Here is a 15709-nt window from a genome sequence, read left to right as displayed (position 1 = left end):
TGATTATCCACGAGCTCGACGCTACAAAAACAAATTTGTGTTATAAATCATGGAGTGGATTGCCATTAACCAGGTCCGGTCCAAGATCAGTCCAATACATAGAAGATTGAGAGACGGCCGAAGCCCTAGAGAGAGGAGAGAGAGAGACGGCCACAAAGTTTGGAGAAAAGGAAACTCTTTCCTTTTCCTAGTAGATGTAATCTTTTCATTATTATGTATTAATAGTTTTTCTAATCCTAGTGAGTTTAGGTTTTGGATACTTTCCATTTATCTTTATCTTGTAATCCTTATATAAAGGAACCCCCTTGATCATTAATAATAACATAGAAATATTCAGTTTCAAAACTCTCTAATTACAACACGTTATCAGCACGATAGACTTCAAAACCCTGAGACAAAACATAACCTAAAATTCGTCACATAAACCCTAAATCAGACGCAACTTAAAATCGATCTATCTCTCAAACCCTGAGGAACCAGACGACGAGCCACATATCAAATTAAAGCTCTTGACGATACGAATCTAACAGCGCAAACCGTTTGTCGATCCGTTCTCAGACGCGCCCACAATCGCAGCAACAATACTCGGCGCCGTCTTGGTCTTTTGGAACCCTAATCCCGAAGAAACCTAAATTGTTCTTGCTTGCGTTCCAGCAAGTTTTACCGTCTCAGCCTGATACGATCTTAGCTCATACGATCTCTTACGTACTCAGCTTGCATCCCGGACGTCCCAAGTTTCACATTCGGCATCACAGCCAGCTCGCGTTCCAAAACAGACGCCCGCGAACCCGATAGAAAGAAGACACGTCCCGCTCCAACTCAGATCGCGTAGAACCCTAAACTCGATCGCGTCTTACGTACGTCTCAGCCTCCGCTCTCGATCTCGATCAGACGTTCAGCCTCAGCCCGTTCGCGAGAGGCGCTCACCATCCGACGAACCCAACGAACCCTAACCCTAGGCGTTCCCCGTTCGCGTATGAGACTCTCAGGCTCAGCTCGTGTCCTCGTCTCAGCCTCAGCTTGCGCTCAGCCCCAGCTCGCGTACCGTCCAGCTCGAGGTTCATCCGTTCGTCTTGGTGGTCCGGTTTCTACAATCTGCAAAACAAAGGTAATCCTAATTTTGAGAACATGAATCGAACCTGGTTGTTTTGTAAAGATTGAAACCCTAAAAGATAATCTCTAAAACTAAAAGCCATAGGTTAAATAGATCAATCCCCTATGAGTAAATCGAAGCTCTATAAGTTCGATCTAAACCTAAGAACGAGTTTGATCTATTGATCAATTAAAATCAGAACCTTAAAGGTTTTTTTGAATCTCAAATCAAATCCCCTTGATCAAAGATCAAAGTTTTCGATATCCACTAAAACCCTAATTTTGGAAAATCGGTTTTAATTTTGATTTGAAACTTGAGTGTTTGATTGATCGCCTAGAGCTATGATTCGGATTGTTTTTAAAACTTGAATCCGAATCTTGTTTAAACTAAAACCCTAATCTCGATTTTTAAAAAATTCCTAATGGCCTTGAAACCCTTAATTTTGATTAATATTTCTAAAGGCCTTGAAACCTTAAATCTCTCATTAAGCTTGAAAGATTGATTTAAAGAATTTATATATTGAATGAGAGTTAGGTTGCTAGATTATTTAATTCTAAATCTTAATAGATATGCAACTAAGCAATAGGATTGAATACACTTACATTAATAATCCCGTTTTGTATACGGCCGTGTGGTCTAATACATTGTTCATACTTGCGGCCTTGTGCCCTTGATTGATTGAAAGCCGTGTGGCTTAGTGCACATCTAAGTGACCGTGTGGCCTAGTATCCGGATGGTTATATAAACCGGATTGCATCATGATCTGATCCTTAAGATCGTTGTATCACTAATATGGCCGTATGGCCTAAGCATCACATTGCAAAGCAGTGTGGCTTAAGCATCATAAATAGACTTATGAAATCATGTGCACTGATTATTTAAATTGGTTGCAAGAATTTTAAATCATGAATTGATTAAATGATTTCAGATGTCGAGATTTGAGCCTTCGGATTATGCTGCCCTAAATCTCTTTGGAGATAATTATCAAGAATGGGAAATGAACACTTCAATTGTCCTGAAGTCTAGAGGACTCAGGAGATGTATCATTGAAGGCAATAATGCAATTTAAAGTGAAAAGCATAGAGCCATAACAATTATGCGCTACCATCTCACTGAGGAACTGAGAAATCAGTATGAAAATATAGAGGATCCTTGTGAACTTTGGACAAGACTAGAATCCAGATACTCAATGATATTCTGGCGAAAGACCATGAATGAATGGAAGCTTCTCAGGTTCCAGGATTTTGAATCCCTGGAAGAATATCATTCTGCTCTAATGAAAATCGCCCATAGTCTTGAACTATGTAGTGAAGTGGTAACAGATGATGATTTATTATATAAAACATACTCCACATTCCATTCAAAGGATGTACTGTTATCACATAAGGCTAAAGGTTTCACAACCTATAATGACCTATTGTCATACCTATTTGCAATCAAGCAAAAAGAGCAGAAACTTAAAAATACTATTAGTCGATTTGAGAAACTTCAGAAAAGATACATTGAGCAATGAGATAGTGAGATGAGACTTCCTGAAGCCAATGAGGCTAGAAATGATAAGGAAGAATCCAAGAAAGCCGCCTGGGAAAATATAGATTGTGAGGCCGGCTTATACATTGACTAAAGAAAGATCTCGACATGATAATTTTATTTTAAGTCTTTGATTTTGTGATTTACTTTTAAACCTATTTGATGGCATTCACGATTTTTATATAAAAGAATTTGAGTTTATTATATCTTACCTGATCTTACTTGAACATATGAATGTTTTGATAAAGAGTTGGCTAAAGGGCATAATATCAAGTAAGAAATCGTGAAAGGGGTATAGTAAGCATAGTAAAGAAACTATGGCTACTTAAAAGGCATTATACACACCCAAAAGAACATGTGGCCCATTGAAGTTATAATGTATGGTTTCCAAGTAGAAACAATGGGTAAGGAAGGAAACGAGTTCCTTTAGACTTTAAGAAAAATAAAACGCCTAAGACCTTATAAGTGGTCGAGACTATACCTATGATCTCTACTGATTTAAAACTATGCTATAAGATCAGTATGATAAGAGGCAAGAGAAGTGGTGACTATACTGATATATCCCATGAAATTTTACACTATATGGCATGATAGGATTAGCCATCCTAAAGTATAACTTGATACAAATATTGAAAAGACACAGAGTTATCCCGTAAAAGATCTCACGTTGTGAAACATGTACACAAAGGGAAACTCATTAGGCTTAATTGTCCCAAGCACCACGACCTTATAGTATGGTCATGAGGGGGAGAGAGGATAAAACCATGATCAATACTACAAGTTCGTGTACCACTATGGTCTAAGACCATGTTATATGGCTCGGTCATTACTCGGCCATAAAGGACCATTCCTTGGTCGTAGACCATTCCTTGGCCGTAGAGGCCATGATACAAACGGCTAAACCAAAGAGGCCATTACCCGTCCGAAGAGACCATGTTATGGTCGGCCACAAAGACCATCACCTATAAACGGCTTGGCCACGACTTGGCCATGACTTGGCTGTATAGTGCAGGCTTGGCCGCATTACCTATAAAGGTTCGGCCATGTAAGACTAAGACTCTAAAAGTCTATAAGCTTAGAGACATTATGTTTTACATGTATAGAATGATAATATTATCATATGCATCAGGCCATATAAGTGAGCATAGATATTCCCATTTCAGATTGAATACGGGTCATAAAACCAGACATACACCATCTTAAGAGATTTTGAATAAACCACCACATACATATATGTGCCGTCTAAGATGAAACCTCAGAAGAGGATTGAGAATATATAAGAATAAGATCTTCTCCACGAAATCAAAATGACCGAGAGCCAAAACATGGGTGATCAAATAGTGGCCAGGTACGGATTGCATGAAAACAAATGAATCCGAATATTAAAGGAGAAAGATTATAAGCTGGATAAAGAATGTTAAAAGTACGAATGGTTTTAACCATCATTGTCTTGGCAAAGATACTCGGACTATACATTATGATTTAAGACATCCAAAGAAAGATTATACAAAGCTATCCAATAGAGAAGCTAATCGAAATGCCAGACACTGACCCGAGAAATGACTAACCAGCTTAGCACCAAATGAATGTCCTAGAAGAGACATAATCAAGTTGCTATAGAGTCTATACAAGATAGACCAAGTGTTCCATAATATAAAGGAATCTCGGATAGAAAAATGGTGCATAGAATACATATCCGAGATTATAAGAGAAACCATACCAGACATTGAGAAAATGCTGCGCAGCTACACATCTAAGGTACCAAACCATGTGGCTTGGGACGCCAAGCTACTAGGTAACAAAGGTCCTGGATAATAAGATCTCAAATTTATAGATCATGTCTGGAACATAATGGAACCACATGAAAGTGTCGACACACACACACATTTGTATAAAGATACATAAAGTTATAACACTTGAACATAAAGAGATGAACGAGGATCATGAACCCACGAATGAGTACTCATACAATCATAAAGATCATAAAAGATTATATTGAAAGATAAACGTGGAGGTTCAAAGTATCTAAAGGAGATATGAGCGTATTGGCCATATACATATACATAAACGCCATCTGATCAACCAGTGAAATAGATGGATCTTGTGAGAAGTAAAGAAACCGTGAGAGATGTACATGATGTAAAGGTGTTCATGTTTTCCTACTAACAGCATTCGATTATAGCTTGTTACACAAGGTACTCACAGAGATCAAAGGAACAAATTATAAGGAGATAAACTCCTATGTGGTGGATGCTGCTACAGATTTTCGAAATTGAAAATGGTCTGGTCATAAGAAATATATTAGATACAAATGATGTAGTAAGCAGTATATGAATCACTGGATAAGATGAAAGAACAGCTTCGTTCCTAAGCTGACTCATGGACTGAAACATAAAGCAGCTGCATATAGTCTGTAAAAGAAATTGATCACGCATGATCATTGATCTTGGAGTTGTATAAAAGACAATCCAATACAATCCATATATATTTGAAATTCCTTGTGATTATACTAAACCTAAAAGAGGTTAGTAGGCATAGAATAAAATCTATATGGGTGTCCGACCAAAAGCGTCCGCCCCCGGCCCTTCAAACTAAAGATGTCCGATTCTGTCCGTTTAAGGGCATCCGGCTCTTCAGCAAAGAACGTCTGGCTCTTCTACTAGACGCGTCCGGCTTTTAAGACTAAAAGGCGTCTAGCCCTTCTTCTTGATCACGGGCTAGTAGAGACAAAAAATTAACCGGATACAAATGTATTGTAGTCCATAAGCTTGTGAGAGCCGAGATCTATGACCTAATAATATATATTTAAGTGTGTGATATAATCCACAGCAACAGAGGTCATGAGATACCATCAAGAGATGGATAAAGGACTACAATGTATGAGATAGATATGGTACTGCTTAAGGCAAAGAAATATCGATGTCCACATGTGAGATACATGAGAGTGTTCGGCCACAGAGCCATAATGAGAGATTATAAAACTCACAGCAATGATCATTGATCTTGAACACTCATGAGACAAGTAGTTGACATGTATAGACGAGGTCTATGACCCAGACATGGATCGGCCAGATCGAGACATAGGTTCATGATAACCATGTCTAGTACATTATCCATAAGTACTTATTTTTTCCGATCAAAGTAAAGAGTTAACAGTAGACGATCACGTCTAGACTATGGACACATGCAAACACGATTTGCAAAGACCCAATAAGTAATCTCTGAGGACAATGTGATTCACATTGCTTAGCACATATGTTTTACCGGGACACTCGATGTCAAAGGACATGAGAAACGACCTAAGAAGTCGAAGTGGTCTAATTACGGTTCAGTAATGAAACTGGCCGATTATTCCCATCCTACATATACAGGAAAGATCATGCACCAGATACGTAGAATGTAGAAACCTACACTAAGGTTCACATCAGGGGGAGTAGTGCGTGTTGTACTCTTTTTCCTTCATCATGGTTTTGTCCCACTGGGTTTTCCTGATAAGATTTTAATGAGGCAACATGAAGCGTACTACAAATCCTATATGGTTATGGCATCCAAAGGGGAGTGTTATAAATCATGGAGTGGATTGCCATTAACCAGGCCCGGTCCAAGACCGGCCCAATACCTAGAAGATGGAGAGACGGCCGAAGCCCTAGAGAGAGGAGAGAAAGCCGACTTTAGGAGAGAGAGAGAGACGGCCACAAAGCTTGGAGAAAAAGAAACCCTTTCCTTTTCCTAGTAGATGTAATCTTTCCATTATTATGTATTAGTAGTTTTCTTAATCCTAGTGAGTTTAGGTTTTGGATACCTTCCATTTATCTTCATCTTGTAATCCTTATATAAAGGAACCCCCTTGATCATTAATAATAACATAGAAATATTCAGTCTCAAAACTCTCTAATTACAACAATTTGTAGCTATTCGTGTCTATCGGTCATATAGCCACAAAATATTGATCATAGCTACAAAAACAAATTGCGGCTTAAAGCAGATTTTCTTGTAGTAGTAGTTGATGCTCGACTTAATTAAACTAAATACTCAATTTTACAAATCAAATAGAAGTCAAATACAAGATATGTAACAAGTAATTGTACCCACTGTGGATTTTAAAACCCACATTAATTATTTGGCAGTGTTTGAATGTAAAAACTAGGAAAGAAAAATGATGTAATCAATAATATCCTCTGAACCCAACGATATAATCAGATATTCCGGTTGACAAAAATTGATTTTTATTGATTAAGTATGATTGAATACAATAAAGGGAATGAGATCGAGATACAACTGAGATCGAGTACGAAATAAACTACTTAGAGCTTTAAGTTCGAGGTCGATGTGTGTGGTTAGGTCTCTCTAGGGTTTCACGTTGTGGTTATGATACGCCCTAAATTAGGGAAGGATCACTCAGCCGGACTTAAGGATATTAACTCGCCAAAATGGAGAACTGATGGATTGAATGGTGACATAAGAGGGACAGAAAGTCTCTTGATACTACCAAACTTCAGTTGTTGCTTGATATGGCGCACAAGTCCAACAAAAGAAGGATTTCTATATGTTGCTTGATATGACGCACAAGTCCAACGGAATAGAGAAGTTTGCTTGGTGCTAACCACACCGAGAAACAAAAAGTGTTCTACAAAGAACAAAGGAGATAAACTCAATAAAAGAGAAAAAATGTTATTCTATTTCGTGGATCATAGACCCTATTTATAGGATTACAAGTTGTAGAAATCCAAAGAAGGATGTGCTAAAAACAAGACATTGAAAATAGAAACAAAGACTTGACTAAATAAAGTCGTTGACTGAAACTTGGATTGCCTCTTGATATAGCCACAACCAGAACTTTGAAAAGTGAAGAATATGCTCCTGATATGGGCCAAGACATGTCCCTTTGAGGCCGGGTCAAAATCCATCTTTTATTTCTTAGCCCATTTTTATCGGTTTCTCCATTTGGCCCAAGCAAGTCTGTCTTTGAATCTTTTTGGAAACCATAATGGCCAAGGCTTTCTTGGACATTTAGAACATGAATAATCACCTTTGGCATGATTGAATTGGTCGTTGGTTCGTCATAAAGAAGGTTAGTCATTTCCAGCTTCTCGGGTGGTCTGAATTCGCGAGAACTGAAGATCACCTGATTTGTAAATGACATAACTGTCACATATGAACTCCGTTTGATCTCATTCTTCTTCGAGGAGCTCCGTAATTGAGTTGAGAACATTCTCTAAGTTATTTCATGCGTAGAAGCTCAGGGTTTGGAAGATATGAGTCAAACAATGAACATATATCTTTATGCTTCCCAAGATCAAGCCATGCATGTCTGTTTTGCCTGGTGCGCTACCCAAGAGCGCATCAGGTTAGGTCTCTCTAGGGTTTCACGTGTGTACCTCTATATCGATATCTTCTCTTCTTATTGGTGCAACCTCTCTGGATATCTCTCAACGATCTCTAGATCTGCGGGGTAGCATCCTCGTTCCTACTGACTTCGTCTCCCCTTTTTTATGGGTTTACTTTGACTGGGGCCCTCTAGGCCTGTGACTTTTTAACCGAAACCGAATACCGAACCGGATCAGACCCGAAATGGACCGGTTCGGATCGGTCTCAAATAGAGCATATTTAACCGATGGGTAAAGTTCATGAATATCTGTGGTTAGAAAGGTAAAGGGACAACTATTTTTACCACTAGACCACTTTAATTTCTTTGTAATAACGTTCAGACTATAAATATATATTCGATTTGTGTTCATTTTTTATTTTAAAAAAATTTAAAAAATTTTAAATTTTTTTTTTAAATAAAAATAATAATAAAAAATATAATTTCGGGTTAATATTTGTATACCGAACCGGTCATAATCAATTCGAATCCGAACCGTAAATCGACCAAGTATTCATTGGATACGTTTTCTAAATAACTGATTTATCCGGAACCGAATGGTTCTTACCCATAACCGACCTGAATACCCGAAATCCCAGCCCTACGGCTCGGCTCTCTCTTTAAGGTCGGACTGATGGACCTCACTTTTTATGCGAGCTCGGTTGAAGTTGAATGCTAATGGGCTTGGGCTTTCGGCATATTTTATCTTTAGCTACTTTTTGGTCCAACACCCACCACCCTAACTATTTTTTTTTTGTTTTATCGAATAAACATTTTTCTCCAAGCGTGGTAAAATAAAAAGATGCCCTTGACAGAATCGTCAAATTTGACATTTTCAATGAGAAAACTATTTTTTAATAAGCCGATTTGAATTTGAGTGTTCCATACCAACCCCCAACATAATAAAAACCAAATCTCCAAATTTTGTAGTTAGAAATAACTTTTGGGGATAATTAGTAGTAAGATTTATTATGCTATTGTCATTGGAGAGAAAGTAGAGAGAAAGAGAGAGAAAGCAGATCTGCTTGGGTCCGGCGTACGGCCGGCGCGTGAGCGTGCGTGCCGTCGCCAGAGCCCATTTTCTTCCGTTTAAAATGTTCATGTCTGTTTCTTCTTCGTCTCCTCTTAGTCTCTTACCTTCCGCCTTGTCTGAGCTCTATTTCAGTCCCTAGTCTTCGTTGTGGCTCGGTTCTGGAGTAAAGACGCGGTCGCGGAGAGGACTTCGGCAAGGAAAGTCAGTCCGTCAGACCAAGGTTCGAATCCGGGAGGTGGTGGCTCCTACAGCTCCATCGACGCCGGTCTTTCTCCGGGAGATGGAGGCTTACTCAGCTCTGTCGCCGCCGGTTGTGTCGCTGGGAAGGGGAGGCTCACACAGCTCTGCCGTCGCTGGCTTTTGTTTCCGAAGGGTGGAAGCTCTCAAAGCTCTGCGCTGTCGGCTTGGTACCCGTACGAGTTTTAGGGTTCTTAGTAACTGTGTTTTCTTATAGGTGGTTTGGGTGTAGTCTATTGTCTTCAATTTGTTTGTTTGGGTCAGATTGGATGAGATCTCATGAGATGTTGAAGCTCTTCAATGGCGATGACGATTACAAGAAAAGAAAGCAAAGTTTGTAGGCTTTGGATTCATTCCCGAGTGGGTGATTGGGTGATCCGGATGAGCTCTCGGTGTGTCCGATTGATGCTCTCCGTGGAAGGATCTCCGTTGGTGAAGGTTTGTGCAGCGCTTAGCTCCGATGTGGCGCCGTGTTGATTCAGGCGAATCCGTCGGATGGCGTCACGTATTTTGGGCTTAGGTTAGTGTCGGTGGTGATGGTATGGGCCTTAGGCCATTATTGTATTTGTTTTGGTTTTTTTCGGTCTGGGGTTTCGAATCATTTGTAAGGCTAACGGGCTTTGCCCTTTTTAATTTAATTCAATTTGAGAAAAAAAAAATAACTTTTGGGGATTTGCGTGAACTAGCATAGCAGACCGATGTAGAATAGTCAAATTTGCTTTCTTGGGATTTGCCTGAACTAGCAGATTTAGGCCTGAACGTTTTTACCTCAACCCGAAGTATCTATTTAAACTCGAACCCAAAAAACCAAAACCGAATCCGAACTGTTATACAAAAATATCCGAACGGGACTAATGAGCTTAGTACTTTAGTGTTTGGTTATAACCCAAATCGAACCGAAATCCAAACTAGGATCCGAAGATATCCGAAATTAGTTAAATATATTAATGTTTTTATATATTTTAAGATGATTTAGATATTTTAAAATATTCAAAATATTTTTTAGTTTGTTTTAATTGCTATTTTGAATACTTTTTAATTAATTTAAATAGTTTAACTAATTTTTAATTAGATTTGGAAACAATTTATATATTTTGGAAATTAAGTTTAAAAAATATATTTTTAGACAATTTTAAACATTAATTACATCCGATCCGAACCGAACCGGGAAAGAACCAAACTGAACCCGATCAAATATTTAGTAAAATCGGAATGGTACTTTCGGTCCGAAACCGCGCCCGGGCGTAAGCAGACCTATGTAGAAAAGTCAAAATTTAACATCTAGTCAATCTCAAAAATCGTTAGGTGAGAAAACCATTTTTGGGGGTAAATTTTATTTCGTGGAGCAGTTTCCCTTTCATTCAACCTCCGAAATAAAAAAATAAAAAAGAATTATTGGCAACGCACAGGGAGAAGAAGAGGTCAAATGTGCCTCGAAGATTTGAGAAAAAGTCCAGTGACGATATACCGCTGACGAGAAGGCCCCTTCTTCTACAGGTGAAGAGATGCTGCAGCCACGGGCATGGAAGCTGCGTTTTGTAAACTCGCCACCACCGATGATATTTACGTTTTCCAGGATCGAGGCGGAGGACGGTTCTCCGATAGCAATCGAGCTCCTCGATGCCGCCACAAACGCTCGAGTCACCTCCGAGTTGCGGCTCGAGATCGTAGCGCTGAACGCTGATATCGCCGAGGAAAGCTTCACCACCACCGAGGAGTTTAACAGGAATATTCTCCGACCACGGCAAGGGAAACCACCATTGCTCGTCGGAGACCTGACCGTGACGCTTAAAGACGGGGTCGGAGTAGTCAACGGCGACGTCACTTTCACAGAAAATTCGAGATGGACGAGATGCAGGATGTTCCGATTAGGTGCTAAAGTTACACAACAAGGAGGAGTTGCGGAGGCCATAAGTAGAGCCTTCGTGTGCAGAGATCGTCCAGGAGGAGAATGTGAATGTGAGTAAATTCATAGTTTATTTTCACCCGCATTTGGACAATCAATTTGGATTATGCAGCTTATTCCGATTTCAAGGTAGACGACATGACCAAACACGGAGTTAAAGAATCATCTTCACCGGGCGGCGGCAATCAACAACAGAAGCAGAGACGCCAGCTTCAGATCCGTGGTCATCGTCCTTCACCTCTCAGCGTTAACAAAGACTCCCACGTGATTAAGAAACCTCCCACGTTAACTCCGCGAGAGCCGGTGGTTGTCTCGCCCAAGGTCGTACACACCACCATGAGTGATTTCAGGAGCGTCGTCCACCGACTCACCGGGGCTAACAACTCTGTTTCCGAACTGCAATTTTCTGCATCATCCCCCTCTACTGATTATGAAGTCATAGTCATATACAGGAGAGGTGACATAACCAATGATGCTTTTGTTAAGGTCGTCCAGCGACTCACCGGGATTCCTAACTCTGCCTCTCTGCCTCTTAACTCATACGTTGAAATTGAAAAAGGGTCCTCAAAGTATCTGCAAGACACTGAACTAAGCACATCCGCCATTGGGGAATATGATGTCGTAATCAGATACATGAGAGGTTGCATAAGCAAAGGTGATTTCATCAGCCATCTTCGTGCTGCCCTCTGCCGGAGAGGGGTTTCTGTCCGCCAAGACATCGATGAAGTTTACACAGTTCCAGAATGTAGGGTTTTGATCATATTCTTGACCAGCACATACGTCCCTTCCAACCTGGTAAACATTGTTGAACAGCAAAGTAAAAAGCCTCGAGTGGTTTACCCGATTTTTTATGGAATTTCACCATCTGATTTGATCACTAATAGCGAGTATTATGAGAGTTTTTCCCTCCAAGACGAGCCAAAACGATGGCAGGCTGCTTTGGAGAAAATAACTCAGATGCATGGCTACATATTGACTACAGATAAGTACGTGATGCCTGTTATTGTTAAACGTTTCCTCATCAAAGTATTTAGTGCACCCTTTTCACTGGCCTATCTATGATCACTGATCTTGTGGTTAGATATTTCATCCTCTCATCTTTTTCTTCAAGATTATTGACTCGTATACTCTATATACTTCATACATCGCAGGTCCGAGTCTGACTTCATAGACGAGATTGTCAATGATGCTTTGGAGGTGCTACGTTCCAACTATAAGAAGAATATTATTGGGATGGATACGCAGATAAAGGAGATCTTGTCACTGCTATGCATTGAGTCTCAAGATGTTCGCCGCATAGGTATATGGGGTGCGGTTGGTATAGGAAAAACAGCCGTTTCTGAAGAAATCTTCCATAGAATCTCTGTCCAATATGAGACTTGTGTCTTCCTCAAGGATCTCCATAAAGAAGTCGAGCTAAAAGGGTACGATGCTGTGAGGGAGGAACTATTGTCTAAACTTTTAGAGGTAGAACCAGATGTCGTACGTACTTCAAACATTAAAACGAGTTTCTTGAGGAACAGGCTTCAGCGTAAAAGGGTCCTCGTAGTTCTCGACGATGTGAAAGATTTCAGGGATGTTGAAACATTTGTGGGGACGCTTATCTATTTTGGTCCAAGAAGCAGAATAATCATAACGTCTAGGAACAGACATGTTTTTGTACTATGCAAAACCGATCATGTCTATGAGGTCAAGCCATTAGAATTTCCCAACTCTCTACATCTTCTGAACCCCGGAATATTTCAGAGTGGTCTGTCACCCGAGCTTTACAAGACATTGTCACTTGAGCTGGTCAAATTCTCAAATGGAAATCCTCAGGTTCTTCAGTTCTTAAGCAGATCCAGCAGAGAATGGAAAAGTTTATCACAAGAAATTCAGAAATCTTCTGCCATTTACATTCCAGGTATATTCGAAAGAAGCTGTTGTGGGCTTGATGAAAACGAAAAGAGTATATTTTTAGACATTGCATGTTTCTTTAGAAAGATGGATAAAGACGACGTTGCAATGTTGCTTGATGGATGTGGTTTCTCTGCACATATTGGATTTAAAAACCTTGTTGACAAATCACTGTTAACCATATCACACAATACGGTGGACATGCTCTGGTTCCTCCAGGCAACAGGCCGAGAAATTGTTCGCCAAGAATCTATTGACAGGCCAGGGGACCGCAGCAGGTTGTGGAATGCTGAAGATATTAGAGACGTATTCCTAGACAACACTGTAAGTAACCAAGGCAATATTTTGTTTTTTTTTAACGTTCTGCACTTAGGTTTGTTCTGACTTTTTTTGTTTTTTGCTTTCAGGGCACGTCAGCTATTGAAGGGCTTTTCCTGGACATGTCGCAGCTGAAATTCGATGCAAGTCCCAATGTATTCGACAAAATGTGTAACCTTAGACTGTTAAAGTTTTATTTCTCCGAGTTGATAGAGAACCATGGAGTGTCTTTACCTCAAGGTCTTGAATACTTGCCGACCAAGCTAAGGCTTCTGCACTGGGAATACTATCCTATAAGCTCTTTGCCGCAATGTTTTGATCCAAAGAACCTCATAGAGCTTAACATGCCAAATAGTTGTGTGAAGAAACTTTGGAAAGACAAAAAGGTAATGTTCAAGATTACTGCTACTAGACTACTATGTCAATTAAATATGAGAAACCATGAAGTTGTTGCTGATATTTGTCTCTCTTTTACAGAGTCTGGAAAACCTTAAAAAGATGAGACTGAGCTACTCCTACCAGTTAACAAAGCTTCCAAGACTTACAAGTGCGCAAAACCTCGAGCTTCTTGATCTTGAAGGTTGTAAGAGTTTGGTGAGCATTAGCCACTCTATCTGTTATCTTAAAAAGCTTGTTTCTCTGAATCTGAAGGACTGCTCGAATCTGGAGAGTGTACCATCTACCAGTGATTTAGAGTCTCTTGAGGTTTTGAATCTTTCTGGCTGCTCGAAGCTAGAGAATTTTCCGGAGATCTCACCAAATGTGAAAGAATTGTACTTGGGTGGGACTGTGATACAAGAAATACCATCATCGATCAAGAACTTGGTGCTTCTTGAAAAACTTGACCTGGAAAACAGCAGACGCCTCGTGATTCTTCCAACGAGCATATGCAAGTTAAAGCATCTCGAAACGCTGAATCTGTCAGGCTGCTCAAGCCTTGAGAATTTTCCAGACTTGTCTAGAAATATGAAATGCTTAAAGTATCTGGATTTGAGCAGGACGGCCATTAGAGAGCTACCCTCCTCCATTTCATATCTGACTGCTCTTGAAGAAGTAAGATTTGTGGGATGCAAGAGCCTCGTAAGATTGCCTGACAACGCGTGGAGCCTAAGATTCAAGGTTGAATTTCGCCAGATTGATACGGAGAAGTTTTCGAAACTGTGGAATAGATTTGGATGGCTCAAAAAAGTTCACATCTCTTAGTTCCTTCTTCTATACTCCTTGTAATTGACACAACAAAGATTGTTTCTGTTCTCTACAATGTGAAATATATGAGAAGAACTAAGGGCTGAATCCGCCTAAGTCTGATTCTTTATCTGAATGTAGAGAGTCTGATATTCATTATGTGAATATCTGGTAAATGTTTGTTATGTTACTTATGTTCTTAGCTTCTTATATAATTTCATGATATATTCGAATTTGATGCTGCTGTGGACTTGTTTCTTGAATATTTTTATAGGATTTAATGATCATAACTAACAAGGTATAAAGTTTTTTTTCCGAAAAATTAATCTTAAAATACAGAAATATAGATGAGTTAATTAGCCTATTTCGGATCTATAATGGGGAAGTCATAGATACAGCTGTTCTGTGGCGGCTCGATCCAGGCAGCATAATGCAGCATCTCGTTGGTGTTTGAAGATTCAACACAATAGCCGTCATGTCTCTTACAAAAACTTCTTGTATTTAACGAGTATTTGACCGGACGATCCGGGTTTATATGAGAATCCCACACATACACAATGTCACTCATATCTCTTGGGAGCCCATATGTCATAATGCTTGATTCATCACTGATAAAGCTGGACAAACCATCACATATTTTCTTCTTTTCCCAAACCAACCTCAACCGGTTAAGTCTAAACATGATTAGTCTCATCTGCCCTCTACTGGAGACCGAATCTACTAGATATATGTTCCCTTGGTATTTGGTTATCCACATGAGATATGGGCTCAGGTTTGGAAGTGGCACATAAAGAGTATCCCAGGTACGTGCAACTGGATCATATACCCCTAGCCCATCTTGATCAGGAAACCAAAAATAACCATCAGAGAATACAATATTGTTTTTTATGTTATGTACCAGATTGTGGATGGCTTATAACCAAAAGATTATGATTTGTAATATTTTCATTTATCTACGACGGTGTAATCTCTTATATAAGTAACCTCTATGTTATGAATAAAGATAAATTTTTCCATTACTTTTATAACACGTTATCAACACGAAACTCTAAATCCGTAAGCTAATACCTAAATCGAAAAACCCTAAAACCCTAACCCTAGCCGGCGATCCGACGAACCCTAAACCCCGATCGCGTCTCTTGTTCC

General features: G+C 39.6%; 1 protein-coding gene across 1 annotated transcript; it reads left to right on the top strand.

Moving 5' to 3' along the window:
• The first annotated feature begins 10587 nt into the window (after positions 1–10587).
• On the top strand, positions 10588–14798 carry LOC106418674 (probable WRKY transcription factor 19). The gene is made up of 5 exons (XM_013859419.3): positions 10588–11217; positions 11298–12150; positions 12316–13384; positions 13468–13764; positions 13856–14798. Exons 1-5 carry the CDS (start codon positions 10764–10766, stop codon positions 14579–14581), a joined length of 3399 nt encoding a protein of 1132 aa, XP_013714873.2. The 5' UTR covers positions 10588–10763; the 3' UTR covers positions 14582–14798.
• The last annotated feature ends 911 nt before the right edge of the window (positions 14799–15709 follow it).

Source organism: Brassica napus, chromosome C9 (genome assembly GCF_020379485.1).
Source record: "Brassica napus cultivar Da-Ae chromosome C9, Da-Ae, whole genome shotgun sequence".
In the NCBI taxonomy this organism is placed as follows: Eukaryota; Viridiplantae; Streptophyta; class Magnoliopsida; order Brassicales; family Brassicaceae; genus Brassica; species Brassica napus.
Note: the sequence above shows the minus strand (reverse complement) of the source record. Positions and strands in the feature narration are given on the sequence as shown.